The sequence below is a fragment of the Semicossyphus pulcher genome, unplaced genomic scaffold (assembly GCF_022749685.1).
Source record: "Semicossyphus pulcher isolate SPU_LCO1_2020_fin unplaced genomic scaffold, fSemPul1.0.p SCAF_5, whole genome shotgun sequence".
Lineage (NCBI taxonomy): Eukaryota > Metazoa > Chordata > Actinopteri > Labriformes > Labridae > Semicossyphus > Semicossyphus pulcher.
In genome coordinates this window covers 5199687-5216409 of record NW_027211726.1, presented here as the reverse complement: position 1 = coordinate 5216409, position 16723 = coordinate 5199687, and the positions used below count along the sequence as shown (strand labels likewise).

General features: G+C 40.5%; 1 protein-coding gene and 1 long non-coding RNA gene across 2 annotated transcripts; both read left to right on the top strand.

Annotated features, from left to right (window-relative positions):
- Positions 1 to 2436: 2436 nt before the first annotated feature.
- Positions 2437 to 7388, top strand: LOC138608660 (class I histocompatibility antigen, F10 alpha chain-like). The gene is made up of 5 exons (XM_069681222.1): positions 2437 to 2849; positions 4969 to 5235; positions 6012 to 6290; positions 6726 to 7069; positions 7320 to 7388. The coding sequence occupies exons 1-5, from the start codon at positions 2792 to 2794 to the stop codon at positions 7386 to 7388; spliced, it is 1017 nt and encodes a 338-aa protein (XP_069537323.1). The 5' UTR covers positions 2437 to 2791.
- A 215-nt stretch (positions 7389 to 7603) lies between these two features.
- LOC138609223 (uncharacterized) lies at positions 7604 to 8653 on the top strand. Its single transcript, XR_011309467.1, has 2 exons — positions 7604 to 7798; positions 8124 to 8653. It is a non-coding gene; the product is annotated as an uncharacterized lncRNA (long non-coding RNA).
- The last annotated feature ends 8070 nt before the right edge of the window (positions 8654 to 16723 follow it).

The window sequence follows — 16723 nt, the reverse complement described above, 5'->3', positions numbered from 1 at the left end:
TATACTGACAGAGAAAGCTTGGTTCTCTTGTTCATGCTGTGGTTCAGACAGTGCCTACATGTACCAGGATGCATTGCGAGCCAGAACCCACAGCCTCAAAGAAATACGTCTAAATATTAAATTGTATGTAAATCTGTGTCTGTAACATTCTTTGTGCTCATATTTAGGGATTACATTTTTGCTTTCTGCAGCTTGTTTTGAAATACAAGAGAGACTAAAAGTCTGAGCTGGAATAGCCTGAAATCTTTCAGGGGAAGAGACTACGTCAGCTGACGGAGCTGGTGCCGGAGTAACAACAGAGCATGCTGCTGTTTAGAGCTGCAGCCCAGAAACACAGAGAACACAAGCAACACATTCAGACACTTTTCACACTTTATACCAACTCAGACAGAAAGAGATGAGGTTCAGTGAAGTTTCCCTTTAAAGGATTTCTCAGGAGTTCAGCTCTCTCAAAGATAGTCTCTCTCTTGGTTTCATGCAGCAGAGATGCTGTTTGTTTCTATTCTTCTACATCTGATCAGTGATGTGAGTAGAATCATGTACTGTCACTATCTTCAAATGACATACTCAGGTGATTTCCAATTAGCAGTTGAATGACAGATACATAAACGTCCACAGGGGGCGCTGTGACATCACTGACATCTCTGTCAAGGTGAACTCAGAGATAACCTATGGACTGTTGAAGAGTGTTATTGCAGCAGGTGAAACATTACTCATGTTCGTATCTGCTTCCACATAATAAAATGTTGCAGCCAGTGGAGTCGCCTCCTGCTGGCCATTAGAAAGAATGCAGGTTTAAGGTTCCTCCACAACTGGCTTCACTTCTTCAAGTTAAGGCCACGTTCACCTCTTATGTACAGGCTTATAATAAACTCAGGTGTTGATCCGCAGTGAGCATGAAGAGCTTCTGTCAACCAGAGTTTACGTGTCAATGTCACAAAAATATAAATGTAACATGTAACTAGATAAAAGATGTGACACTTATATTGATCGATCTGTTTGTGTTCTGTTAACGACTGATTTAATGATTCAAAAGTGAGGATTGAAACAGAGTTTACAGCGTCAAAGCCAGAGAGAAATGAAAACCAGCATCAGGTGTTCAAACATCAGCAGAGGTGTCACATTTCTCCTGTTGGAGCAGTTTTCAGCGTACACAGCTCCAAATCACTTCAGCAGCATTGAACCTGTCAGACAGAGCTGACCTGATCTGATGTTTGAGAAGCTCTCTGACTCTCTTTCTGCTTTCAGTTTACTGCTTTGGTTCTTGTTTTCAAAGACAAACTGTGAGTCAAAATGTTTCATTTAAACTATCTTTAGTTAAATTGTAATGATTGTCCTGACAGTTAGTTAGTTTGTGCTCAGACCTGTGTGAAGGCCTCGACTGACATGTTACACACAACACAGATATAAAAGTAAATCACTTGATATTGACTTTAAAGAATATAAGATGTCTCCCTCCATCACATTTAATAACCTCATTTAATGTTATGATTGTGCACAGATGTATTTAAATATCAGATAATAACAGACCTCATGAGTACAATGGTTCTGCTGCACATCAACTGCAGGTTTGAGCCACTAGGGGGAGCACCTCCCCACATTTACTCTCTATAACACGTCTGAAACAACACTTCGCTTGTTGTTTGTTGTTTATATTTGGATCAGAGCTGTTTTTAATCTCAGAACAAAAGCACAATAAGACCGACTGCATCCTCACAAACTCTATTTGATCTGTATCTGACCTCTGACCTCCCAGAAAGTTAAAACATTTGTCCACATTTTGATTTCATGTTTATTTTTTCTTCTCTGTTTTTTCTTCTTCAGGTTTATGGATAAGTTACAAGCAGCGCTTCCAACACGTTCTCCTGGGAATTTATTCCACCTTAACCCTAATGTGCACAGTGTTGCCTGTCCCTGTGCACACACATAGATACACACACACACACACACACACAATATAAAAACATAATAACAAAATTTAATTTCCAGTTGTGTAAATATTGTTTGTATATTTCTGTAAAGCTGATGAAATGTTTTGATTGATAAGGCTCGAGCTAAATATAATTTATGTGTTTAAGGTTTTTCATTATTTATTAGGATTATGTTGTTGTTGTTTTCCATAATATGTTAAGTCAATATTAAGGATTCAGAGGTATGATAGCATTTCAGTACGATGTGAACAAATTGTAATGTTTTGATTATAGTTTAGTGCCTACATGTACCAGGATGCATTGCGAGCCAGAACCCACAGCCTTGGCCTAGCTCTGCTGTCTTTCTTCACAATATATCCATACCATGTATGGAACACTTTGGATTGTTGTTTTGTTGTTTATATTTGGATCAGAGCTGTTTTCAGTCTCAGAACAAAAGCACAATAAAACTCTACTACATCCTCATAAACTCCATTTCATCTGTATCTGACCTCTGACCTCCCAGAAAGTTAAATCATGTGTGCTCATAGCATCACATTAGCATAATATTACAGAAAATCTGAGCAGCAGGAGGCATGTGAACAAAGATCATAGAATAAAGTCCCGCGCGTCCCCCAATGCTCTCGGGTGGGCTAAAACAAAGTGACTGTACTTTCACTTTCATTGATAACCTCAGTGGGTCAGTTTTACCGAGTTACAAGTGATTTTGATGCTCTGGCTAAATTTCTAGTGGCTGTTACGGAGGTTGATGTCAGTGCTCCATTTTCTCTCACCTCATTTTACCCTCAGAGCTCGAGCTAGCGGGACAAAGACACTTATAAGTTTAAAGTTCATCAAAGTTAAAGAAGTCACAGGTCACAATGAAGACTTTGGTGCTCCTGACTCTCCTGGGAACAGTCCTACATGACACGACGGCATGTGAGTAAAGAATCATCTGAGTCGATTGATCGTATTTTTATATAATATACATATCAGTTTAAGATTCCATCCATCCATCCATTATCTATACCGCTTATCCTGATCGGGGTCGCGGGGGTGCTGGAGCTTATCCCAGCTGTCATCGGGCGAAAGGCGGGGTACACCCTGGACTGGTCGCCAGTCAATCACAGGGCTGACGCATAGAGACAAACAAACTTTCTCATTCACACCCACACTATGGTCAACTAAAGTCACCAATTAACCTAACAAGCATGTCTTTGGACTGTGGGAGGAAGCCGGAGACCCCGGAGAGAACTCACGCGTGCATGGGGAGAACATGCAAACCCCGCACAGAAAGGCCAACTTTGTCCAAACCGGGGTTTGGACCAGTGACCTTCTAGCTGTGAGGCAACAGCGCTGCAGCCCAATTTAAGATTCGTATTATTATTTGATGTTTAGTTTCAGGAGGGTTTTTTTTGCAGATCATAGAGATGTTAAAGGTAAACATCTCATTTCAAGTGAGTAAATCGTGTCTGTTCCTGTCATTACCGCCTAGTAGTTATAAGAAAAGTCTTTATCTGGGAAGTGTTGAAGAAAGCACATTTGTCTTCTCCTACAAAAGAGCAACTCGAGATATTATTGCGGCCCAATTTATATCATGACGGCCATAAATGCTAAAATTGCAGCGTAGCTACGCAGCACGAACCAGTCACACACACATAGATAAAGAAAATAGGCAGAAAGGCGTCAAAACAAAGCGATTCTGTTCAAAAACTATAAATAGAGCTCTTAAATTCAGTCTTTAACTTCATGAGCCTTTTGTAGAAAGTGTGTTGTTCATTTAGTGCTATTAAACATGACTGTTATTTTAGGACTAAAATTAATATTGCTTCTATTTTTAATTTATTACAATAATAATTGTCTCACGGTGTCTATATTTCATCAGAACTGTGAACAAATAACTCAAATAGTGAACATAGAAACACATTGACAAAATACTAAACCTAAATATTAAGGTTACCTCGTAATATTGTTTTACCTCTAAATATATATTTTTACCTTATACTATATTAAGATAAACCTTGAAGCTATTCCCCAGATAATCCTCATCTTTATTGAGTTTTGTTGGTTTTGTCAGATCACATCACACTGACAGTTATTACATTCACTCTTTGTACAATAACAGGCTGTTTAGCAGAGACAGATCAAAAAAGTCACTATATATCTGCTGATGTGAGCTTATTACAGATGTGTTGGCATCTGTATGTTGGTCGACAAGTATCAGTAAACAGGTTTGAAGTAGTTTGGCAACATTCCCATTACCGAGTTTGTCCACCAGAGGGCACTGACGAGTTTATTTTGAAACTGAAATATGGGCTCAGTTTGGATTTTGGCCACGAAAACAAGTTTAATCTCTGAAAGTGTTCACATCATCATCAGCCTCAAAACCCAGCATTGATCAGGCTATAAGGTTTGGGTATTTTATTAACAGGGATTATATTTAATCCTGCACAGATTTGTAAAACATTTTCAGTGTGTGCAGTGCGTGATTTTTTTTAAAGTGCAGTTTAACACAGAAAATGATCTACACAAATTCAGAGAGCAGACGACGTGCGGGATTCTGAAATGATCAATTATTTAACTGGCAAAACTCACAGAAACCTGTTAGAACAAAAACAACGTTTAAATCAGGACTAAGAGACACTCAGTTTATGGTGGAGGGAATGTTAAAATTAAATGAATAATATTAGTTATTTAAAAATATAAAAAAATATGTTTATTAAAAATGTAGAGGTGTGTCATTATTAACGGAAAATTTTAATTGTACATAAAATAATCTTATCAGTGAAATAAGGAGTTAAATATATAATAATTGTTGAGTTTGTACAAATATATTTACATTAAAGCGAGTTACACTTGAGTAAAAAATGTTTATATTAGAATAAAAAGTTCAAGAGAAACTTTTTTTACTTTATTTATTGACCACAAAGAGATGATGAGCTTGTGTTGAATGTGCTGTAGTTCTTTTTGATTCTGTGTGCTGGATCATTAAATTGTTCAGTGATTCATTAAAGTGTCAAATAAAACCTGAAATGATCACATGAACTTTTTCTTACAGTTCCTCACTCTCTGAAGTATTTCTACACTGCGTCTTCTGGAGTCCCAAACTTCCCAGAGTTTGTGACTGTTGGGTATGTTGATGACATTCAGATAGATTACTATGACAGTGACACCAGGAGAGCAGAACCCAAACAGGACTGGATGAGCAGAGTCACAGAAGGCGAAGCTGACTACTGGGAGAGGGAGACTGAGGTCGCTGTGGGTCAACAGCAGGCCTCCAAATCCAACATAGAAATTGCAAAGCAGCGCTTCAACCAAACTGGAGGTTTGTTCATGTTTAACTTTCTACTGATGAAATGTTTATATTTTCATCCTCACTCACTCACTCTCTCTCCTCAGTGTGTCTCTGACATAATATACTATTGAAATAAGATCTTTTTGCCTCTGGGACGTTGTGATGAACTTATTTTACTTTTTAAAGACATTTAACAGATTAAACTATTTATTGATTAATTAAAAAAATAGTCATAACATAATCAAACATGACAAACATGATTAGTTTGTTCTCTCAAAATGTAGAAAACAGATGAGACCAGATTATCTCCACTGTGCTGACCACAGTGTGTCGGTTCGTCCTCTCAGGCAGCATCAAGCCGACGCCTGCAGGTAGAAACAGCTGTCGGTTGTGTCGAATGATTGACTGATGGATGGACCAATCAGGACGCACAGACTGCCTCCCAGTCTCCATAGTGGTCCTGGTGGTCTCTGCCTTATTGTGAGCAGTTGTACTAACACACTGCTGAACACTGTGCTGGCTGAGCAGGAGGAGTCTACAGACTGATCCTGGACTGAGACTCTCCTTCAGTGGAAGCTTCTAGAGCAGCTCTCTCTCTCTCTAAACCGTCCACACTGTCCACATGATGATTGGCTGTGAGCGTCTTCCATCCAGCCAATAACAGCAGGAGGTGTAGGTGCTCTGTGCTGGTGTGTGTGGATCAGTGTGTCTGTGGTGGAGATGTGAAATCAACTGATAATAGATGACTGGGCTGTGATCTCTCTCTGCTCTCTCTCTCTCTCTCTCTCTCTCTCTCTCTCTCTCAGGTGTCCACCTTGTCCAGCAGATGTACGGCTGTGAGTGGGATGATGAGACTGGAGAAGTTAATGGTTATGAACAGTTTGGTTATGATGGAGAAGACTTCATAGTGCTGGACATGAGGACAGAGACATGGATCGCTCCAATACCACAGGCTGTCATCACCAAACACAAGTGGGATAATAACAGAGCTCAAATAGCACAGACCAAGAACTACCTCACCCAGATTTGCCCTGAGTGGCTGAAGAAGTATGTGGACTATGGGAGGAGCTCTCTGCTGAGAACAGGTAGAATCACATGACCTGATGTGTTTTTATTAGCACAACGTTCATACACCTCTTCTCTTCCTGACATGACAATAAATGTTACACACATTTCTCTTTCTCTCCTGCTCTCTCTTCATCTTTCTGCTTCTCTCTCTCTGTTCCTACTTTTTATATCTCTTTCTCTCTGCTGCATATCTGTACATCTACATTTTTCTCTCTGTCTCTCTACTTTTTATTCTCACTCTTTTGTCTCCTTGTGTCTTTTTCCTTCCTCTGCCCTCCCATATTTATATCATTTACACTCCAGTGAGCTTCATTTTCTTTGCATAGGTACTATAAATATAATCTTTATGTTAGTAAGGCATTTAAATACATGACAGTTAACAGGAATTGTGATATTAATCAACAGTAAATGATGATAAAGAAACTATAATCTGTCTTTCTCTCTCTCTCCAGACCTCCCCTCAGTGTCTCTCCTCCAGAAGACTTCCTCCTCTCCAGTCAGCTGCCACGCTACAGGTTTCTACCCTAACAGCGCCGTGATGTTCTGGAGGAAAGATGGAGTGGAGCTTCATGACGACGTGGACCACGGAGAGATCCTCCCCAACCACGACGGATCCTTCCAGATGAGTGTCGAGCTGAAGCTTCCATCAGAGTCCTCTGCAGACTGGGGGAAGTACGAATGTGTGTTTCAGCTCTCTGGTGTGAAGGAGGACATCGTCACCAAGCTGGACAAAGTCGCGATCAGGACCAACGAAGGTAAGACTGGAGTCAGAGGGGATGAGAGTGGGAAGTTCACTGTAACAGTCCTGTGTTGGAAGGGAAGTTTTGTTTCCTTATATTGTTTTTCACTCACTTTCATCAAGTTTTTTATACATTTAATAAACAGTTTGAAGGCTGAGATTAGTATGAAACCAATGTAAGTGTCCACCTCTGGACCCTGACAGCAAAACAATAAAAGAATAAAAAGAAACTTTTATCAGATTTAATTAAACATTCATAATTTGTAAGTTAATCTTTCATCATGTACGCTTCTACATCTACGTGTAGACATACTGTGAACACACTCAGATTTATTCATGCCTCTGTAACACTGACGAGCAGTTTTACAGCCCTTAACAAACACTTGAAGGTAGTTTGTTGCTTGTGGTTAGACGGTGGAGTTTCTCTGTTTCCGACTGTATTGTGGATATTGTTTTGGATTTTAGGGGGAAAGGGTTAAAGGCAGTGTTTTCTCTTGGTATAATGTTTGTTTTGTCAAGTTTAATTCGTGTACAAGAGACAAAGTGAGCTGTGTGCTTCGGACAAGATACATGTGTTAGTTGAAGGTTTGAATTCTGGAGTTAAGAAAGAAACTAGAAGAGAGGATCAGAGGACAGAGGAGAAAAGATATTTGTTCATGTGAGAACTAAAATGACTTGTCTTCGCTTTGTGTTTCAGCCGACTTCAACGATCCCCTGATGACAACTCTGAGCTCTCTCAGAAACTGAATCCAGAAGCTAAATGAGAAACAGGCCGCCCTGCACACCGTGAGTTTCTTCATATTGGACATGGACTATTCGCACAGCTAACAAAGCTGAACCTTCAGCAGCAGCTCAGTGTAATTCAAATGTCATAAATGAACCTTCACAAGAACAAACTCAGAAAAACAAATGTATTAAAAAGTGTTGAACTAACTTCAAAAACATGACATTTAATAAATACTTGATTTCCAAATGTTCAGACTGAAATGACTGAATTATAAATATTGTGGGTTTTAATGACTGTACATATGTTGCTCTGTGAATTGATATTTCCAAACATTTATAAGATAATTTATGGTTCTATTTGACCTTTTTTTTTTTATCTCTTCAGGTTTCTAAAGCCTTTTTGCACCCGCGCAATCAATCTAGCAGTGGTCTCTGTGTGTCCCTCCTGGTGAGGAACTGGAGTCCACCTCTCGCACTCTCCAGTCCCCCGTGAGTCTCAGCCAGATGAGCCAGGAGGAAATGATGGATAGACTTTGTCTGTGTGTTATCACTGTGCTGAATCTTTATTCGTACATAAGACATGGACAATCAATCAGTCTGGTTACACACACACACACACACACACACACACTAGTTTGCTTGATTATTTCTATGAAACTGATCAAATGTAAAGATTTAGTTGTTTTTTTACCAGACTGGAGCAAAAAGTAATTTCCGTCTTCTTAATGAATCAGGATCATGTTCTTTGTTTTGTTTCATATCAAATCTCTTTTGATTTGTTTTGAAACACACAGAAACCGAACATTGATGCTTAAAATCTCTTCTTGTGTTAAAGTCAATGAATGCCGCTGACCTGCTGTTTCACACCTTTGGTTCTGTAAGTTTGCTTTTAATAAAAGTCCCTCATACTCCAAATGTCTCTCTTCCTGTTGTTCCACACACACGTATACACTAAACGCTGACACATCTATAGCTCACACATATATAGGCTCACACATCTATAACACATCTACAGCTACAATTTGGTGGAATAAACTTGTTTTTTCTGCCCTTTGTGCTTCACACCTTGTGACTTTTAGTTCATTTATATAAATGATGCATGGCTCAAAACATCTGAAACAATTGTTTGAAAAAAAGACTGAAATTGTGAAGTAACTTTTTTATCGTAATATACAAATACAAAATTGGCACTGGCTTGAAAAGGCGTCTATGGATGTCGTCCATGTTCTGATAAATGACACCGAGCTTTAAGTAGTTTAGTTTTTGTGTTGTATGTCTAAAATAATCAGATGCATGCATCATTAAATTAACCTTAGCTGATTATACCATGATTATTGAGTCTATAACGCTAAAGACATTTAAACATTTGATTCAACAGGTTAACATAAAAATGTCCTTCACAACTCCCCACTTTTTATCATTAACTGACAATAAATGAGTATGAGTATATAAGCCTTAAACATCATCAGAATGTAAACCCTGTTTTACAGTTTAATTACACTCGTCACACAGAAGGGGAGTAAAAGAATCTGTCATGAGTTTCTAGTTTAGTTCTGGTTTTGTCTTGTATTTTGGTGTTTAGTTATTATTTCTTGTTTTACCTTGTCACTTTGTCCCTTGTCATGAGTTTTCATCGTTTAGTTTTGTATTTAGTTTATTCTGTGTTCTTGTCAGTGTTTAGTCTTGTTAAGTATTTCACTTGTGTCTTTTTGGTTAGATCATTTCCTGTTTTACTTTGTCACCTTGTCTCTCGTGTTGGTCCACTTCCTGCCTTTGTGTTTCCCGCTTGTTTGATTATGTGCCCTGCCCTGATTGTTTTCACCTGCCCCTTGATTGTCTCACCTGTGTCTGATTAGCCTCACCTCCTAAGTGTATTTAGTCTTTGTGCTCCCCTGCTACGTCGCCTGTTCATTGTCGTCCTTCCTCTGGAGTTTAATCTATGTCCATGACCTGCACTTGGTTCCTTGTGTTTCCTCACCTGGATCTTCTTTGTGCTTCCCCTGACCCCTCGTGTCCCTTGGATTACCTGTTCCTGGTTTTGTTGTAAGTTTTTTGCTCTGTCTTTTGATTTTCCTTTTTTGTCTTTTGTTAGATTTTAGATTTTGTTTTTGCATTTTTTGCCTTTTGTTTATTAAACTTATATCAAAGGCTGCGTCTGGGTCCTCACCTTTTTATTTAAATTGAAACCATGACAGAATCAATGTAGAAATCATTGTGATATCTGCTGTTCTGTGGGAATTGTCAATACTTACCCATGTGTGATATCATGTCTGTGTCATAGTCGGGGAAAGGGAAGAGGTCAGGTGAGCGGGGGGTCATCAGGGAGGTCAGAGTCAGTTTGGATCAGTGCTTTAAATGTCAGCTGTTTAGTCAACTCACGCGTTAGTCTGGTGTGTGTTTTATTGGTCCGGTCATGTGTGTGCAGTCAGGTTGTCAACTCTGGTTGGCAGTTGTTGCATTTCAAACCATAATAATGGAAAGGTGATGATCAATATAACAAACGTTAAACAACATCTTGTCCCTCTGATGCCACAGAGGCCTGGTTGTCTAAAAGGATGCCATGGAGGTTCCTTCGTTGTCCCTCGTTGGAGACCCAAGGTCTCTGTGAGATGTGTGATTCTCTGGAACTGTGTGTGTGTACAGTGTTAATTCAACCGTGCACCGGAGGCGGAGCGCGTCACACAGGCTGGACCAGGCTGGGGTCCGTCTGTGCGCATGGACAGTTGGATCAAGGCTGTGAAAATATGAGCAGATACATCTTTACCCATCTAAGTCCAGCATCCTCACAGCATTTAGCTTTAAAGGAACCATTTTCACGCTCTACCGCACCTGCACTCTGTGGCTGATAGGAGCAGGGATGTTTTAAATCAAACCACAGTTAGGCACATAAAAATGCCAAAATCAGTTTCTAAATAAAACTAAAATCACAACTAACACATTAAAAGATACTTAATAAATGTAATAAAAATAAACATTGTGGATGGAGATGGACGCAGATGGCCTGATGAATGACAGCAAGGCCATTACCACAGCTTATCTTACCAGGGATCCCCCACCGGGGAATCACCTCCATGAGCAGTGCTTTTGCCACTGCTGTTGAATCCTGTTTGCTGGAGGGGAAAACTGCTGAGGGGAGCAAAACAGCTTTAAGCAGCGATGAGACCAGTAAATGGTTAGAAACAGGTTCACCTGAGGATGTTAAAAATCCTCCGTGTCTCCAGAGGGCACCAAAGTGATGCACTACTCCAAATGCGTATCGAGAGTCAGTGTAGATGTTAACAGATTTACCAGCAGCTTGTTTACAGGCTTCTGTGAGGGCGACAAGTTCAGCTGCTTGAGCCGAATAGTGTGAGGGTAATTTACCTGATATCACAACTTCATGTTGTATAACCACAGCAAACCATCGATTCCTTCCTTTTAGCATGCTTTGTTATCTACAAACTATACAAAAGGTTTATCAGGGTCAGGTAAACCTAGAGTTGGAACATTTGTAAGTGCAGACTTTAAGTCAGTGAAAACCTGTTGGGCTTCAGGTGGATTTTCCTGTAATCCCAATGGCTCAATGACAATACTATCAGGGTGTACATTTGTTGGGAATGTATCTTTAAGTGCTCCCCACATCCGACCTCTACTAATGGAAAACAACTCTGGATCATTTACTGCAGTTGCCACGTATCGATTTAATCCTGCTTTCTGCAGGATGAAAAGAACTTCCGTTGACACCGACTTGTTTGTATAAGCATAGGTTTATTACAAAGAATCAGCATCAGACAGGTTTCATAAATACCTGGGAGATCATCATGGCCGAATAGTGTCTCCCCGAATTACAGTTCTACATGCACTTATATATGTTGGGGGTGTGTATATGTTTCTTCTTCTTTACCATAACAGGACAAGGACCCTCAGACTCTCAGACTGGGGGTCGTTAAATGCATCACCTAATAAGGCGTGAACCTCCTCTCAGTGTACATTATGTTCCTTTACATCATTGTATAAACAGAGCCCATGGACATATTTACGACTCTTACACAGGACTCTACAGAATCCTCCACGTAAGCATTTCCACCTCAGGTCAGATACTTCATAATTCCCCCCTTCGAGACTACACAGAGTCTCGAAAAAGCTAGGTCTGATGATTCAAGAAGCACATGGGTTAGCCCATGTTGCAAGGGGGGAAGTTAGGAGAAAAATCACGAAGGAGTATGGTTTTTGGGCACCGTACTTGCTTGCACAAATTGATCATGTCATAGGCAGGTGTACAATCTATCTAAAAAATAATGTTCGGAGGGGTGTGACAGTTCCTCCTGGTTACATTCCAACTCCGACAGGTCCCATGCGAGAATTGGTTATGGATTTTGTTGACATGATAAAACCAATTGGAGGCAAAAGATACATGCTAGTTGTAGTGGACAATCAAAGATGAGAGAGGAGCTTGTTGTTCAGAGTAGTTAGGGATCCATTGTCAGCAATATGACGTCATGCAAAGGAAACTCACCATTTGTTTGTTCTTTAGCGGTTTGGGGAGCTCCAATGTAGCCTGAACGTGTTCGGGAGAGAGGGATTCACCCTCTGCTGTGATCACATGTCCCAGGTAGGTTACTTTAGTTAGAGAGACTTGCTTTGTGGCCGTTTTCTGCTAGAAACGTCAGCAGTGCGAGTGTGTCTTCTTGACAGGCTTCAGCTGAAGGGCTACACACCGTTAGATTGAATGTACTGAATGAGAGTGGAGCCTGATGGAAAAGTTTAGCAAATTTTAAGTCAGCTGTTGATGGAAGTGCGTGGGAGACTAAACTTAGACGCAACGTGTCCATGTATAAGTTTTACCTTTAAACGAGAACACGAGCCAGTACTGGCTATCGGGGTGTACTGGGACCGAAAAAAACGCGTTTGTGAGGTCGACAACAGAAAAAAAGAGTAGCTTGTGGTTGTACTTGCAGCAAGATTGTGTGGATTTGGTACCTCGGGAACTCTTGGGTGAACTGCAGCATTTACTGCTTGCAGATCTTGTACAAATCTTCAAATTTTCTTTACAGGAAAAATAAGAGTTCTGACTGGAAGATGTTTCACAAAGTATAATGATCCCTCTTTTAAAGGGACTCAAAAACTGGCGTAATGCCGTCAAGTGCTTCTTTTCTGAGAGGATATTGTTTTAACAGGCCTGTAGTCTGATTTTGGATGAATGATTAAAGGTTCTGAATTTGACCTACATCATATTTATGTTTGGCCCAGAGACATTCTGGGACTGTCGACAGATAAGGTGGAATTTCCAGTGAAGCCATGGTTACATAGACATCAGTGAGCAAACCACGTGGTGAGTCCTCAACCAACCCGACAGTTCTGTGCACATGTACAGATGTTGTCAGTCTCGTACGATATACATCACCTTGCACGCTGTATTCTGTCTTAGGATCCTCTGTGGGAACAAAATCATGACAAGCAGCCTTCTGACGAACCCAGTGTCCCCGATCTTGCCACTTCCCGTCGTGTGGTTTAGCCAGAGGTACATGTGGTATATTTGTCTGACAAAAACACGCTTTTGCAAAGTGGAGAGGGAAAACAGTAACAGCCGCCAAAGAAGAACTTGTCCAGTATATGCGAGTTAAACTTGACCATAACTTTTCCATAAGTCTGTACCATCTGTGTTAATACTGTTTATCAGGACCTTCATGAATGCGTGAGGTGCGATGTAAATCAGTTGTAGGCATGTAGTCATCTGTACGTGGTGTGTGTGTGAGGCGTTGCCACACAGCAGAGTGTATGTCAGGGGTCATCAACTAGATTTGTCCAAGGGCCAGATTTTTTCCAAGCAGACACTGTGGGGTCCAGACTTTCACAAACAAACTTGATCTATTCCACGCTGATTTGTTATCAGGGAGGCTGCTGCACTTCAACACGTCACAGAGAATATGAAGAAATTCATCTCACAGCTGAGGGAGAATTTCTCTGCCAGATTTGATGACTTTGCCATTTCCAGGGGTGTCATTGAATTTGTGCGTGACCCATTCACCATCCAGGCGGAGAATTCTCCGCTGATGTGAAGAAGGTGATGCCGTTGGACGAAGCGATGATTCAAAGTGAACTTGTTGACATCCAGGTCTCCAGCAAAATGAAAGCTGCTCTCCGTGGTGATGAAGGCTTGAGCACTTTTTGGGTGGCTTGTCCCCAAGACTACGGCACACTGAAGGCGTTGGCTATGTATGTGCTCACCATGTTCGGGTCGACCTATACATGCGAAGCTGCGTCCTCAAAGATGAACACTATCAAGACCCATGAGAGGAACCGACTGTCAAACCAGTCTTTGGAGGACTGCTTGCGAATAAGCCTAACAGCTGTCAAGCCTGATGTTAGGAAGTTGGTGTCAGAGGGAAAATGTAATTTCTCCCATGAACCAAATGTGAGTATTTCAGCCTTTTATTTGAGGGATTCATTGTTCAATGACATGCTACTTTGTTTTTTTGATGTTCCGTTCGACTGACTCTTGAAAGCAACATTTCAGTTAAATGTTTCATTTATTTTTATATCCTTTTTCTGTTGTCCCAGCCAGGAGTACGCCCATGTGGTGCACTCTGCTTCAATAACTTCACCACACTGAAATTTACGGAACAACATGTCTCATGCTCAGATGACCACTTTCTGCGCTGCGTCTCTCTCTCTCTCTCTCTCTCTCTCTCTCTCTCTCTCTCTCTCTCTCTCTCTCTCTCTCTCTCTCTCTCTCTCTCTCTGAGGGAGTGTGCTGTTCGTTATCCATCCATTATCTATACCGCTTATCCTGTTCAGGGTCGCGGGTGGGCTGGAGCCTATCCCAGCTGTCATTGGGCGAAAGGCGGGGTTACACCCTGGTCGGCAGTCAATCACAGGGCTGACAAATAGAGACAGACAATCTTTCTCACTCACACCCACATTTGAGTCAATTTAGAGTTACCAATTAACCTAACGAGCATGTCTTTGGACTGTGAGAGGAAGCCGGAGACCCCGGAGGGAACCCACACATGCACGGGGAGAACATGCAAACTCAGCGAAGAAAGGCTAACTTTGTCCAAAAAGGGATTTGAACCAGTGACCTTACAGCTGTGAGGCAACAGCGCTAACCACTGCATCACCATGCAGCCTGCAGTTTGTTATACAAACTAATATTAATGAATGTATATGAATTGGGATAGCCTATATTCCAATGAAATCCCTGATGAGGACTTTGCAGGCTGTGGATATATTCCAGCCTCCATAGCCGCTGAGCGCTGGCATCACAGTGCTGGCATCTCGTGCACTTTGGCATTGCTGAGAGGATCTGGTGCTGCTGACGCATCCTCGCCGGTAATTTCTTTGCCAAAATGACCAATAATGGTTTGGATGGCTGGTTAAGCATATTGCTGAAGCACTGAGGGGACGCAGTTATCATGAATCAGTGATATTTTTTATTTGTTGAAAATATATTATTGTCATGTTTCATGACAGACTTCACATGACCGCGGGCTGCCAGTTGACAATCACTGCACTATGGATTGTTGTCTGTCATTTATATTTTGATCAGAGCTGTTTTCAATCTCAGAACAAAAGCACAATAAGACTCTACTACATCCTCACGAACTCCATTTGATCTGCATCTGACCTCTGACCTCCCAGAAAGTTAAAACATTTGTGCTCATAGCATCACATTAACCTACAAAATATTATAGAAATTCTGAGCAGCAGGAGATTTAACACGACTTTCACATGTGAACAAAGATGATAAAATAGAATAAAGTCCCCTGTGTCTCCTAATACAATGCTTTTAGATGGGCTGAAACATACTGACTTTACTTTCACTTCCATTGATAACCTCAGTTTTACCGAGTTACACGTGATGTTGATGCTCAGGCTAAATTCCTATTGGCTGTTATGGAGGTTGATGGCTATGGAGGACTGAAACTGCCATAATCAAAAATAAATAAATAAGTAAATCAAATAATAAAGACAGAAATGTAGAAATAAAGCCTCAATTATCAAATGAATGTTCATGTTCATTTAAAAAAAAAAAAAAAAATTCAGAAATATAAAAATAAATAAATTAAATGTTTTTATTTATTTGACAAATTCCTTATTTTTGTATCAATCTATTCTTTCTGTTTACATTTCAATCTGTTTTTCTTTATTTTCCTATTTATTCATTTATTTCTGTATTTATTCATCCGTATGTAAATGAGTAGGCGTGTCTTGATTGTATCACTTAACAGCCATTGGTTGATCATATGAGAGCCCACAGATCGGTTGTATACGTCTAGCTCCCCACAGTTTCCGGAAATTACTTGAAGAAGCAATGCTAGCCTAGCTATATGCAACTAGCAATGGATGTAAAGCGGCTTTAGGGTGACATAGCTGAAAATGCTTCTCCAAACTTCATGCTATTTCGAGCTGAGGCACAGTTGGAAAATTTGATAGAGTTATCCGAAACCACTGATGGAGAGAGACGTTATGTTGGTTATATCCGGCTGAGAACAATAATCCACACTGCAGTCTAATTTCTGGTTATGGCTCATACTTACGTTGTTCTAGATCGTCCAGGCGATCGGCTGCCTCTTGCAGGAGCTATGAAACAGAGCGTCTGGCAACTATCTGATCAGATGCTAGATCTAGAGGGAGAAGTATAGTCTTACATGAATAGTGTTTTTGGTTCATGAGCTTGGCTCGACTACTGACTACACTTGACAATGAACATAAACATTACATGACGTTATCCTCATGCACTGGTTGAAGCGCTTACCATGTAACTGAAATATTAATTCAGCTCCAACACTGTAACTGTCGATATCCTAGTTTTAACCATTATCAAGTTTACAAGGACAGCTTGCTACCTAACATAGCGTTAGCTTGCTAGGCTGTTGTCAATATTACCTTGATAATGTTGCCAAATTTGTCACATCCACGCAGTACTGTAGTGTGTGGGTTTGATTGCTAATACCTGGATAGCCAAGACACGCCTACTCATTTACATATGGATGAAGAAATACA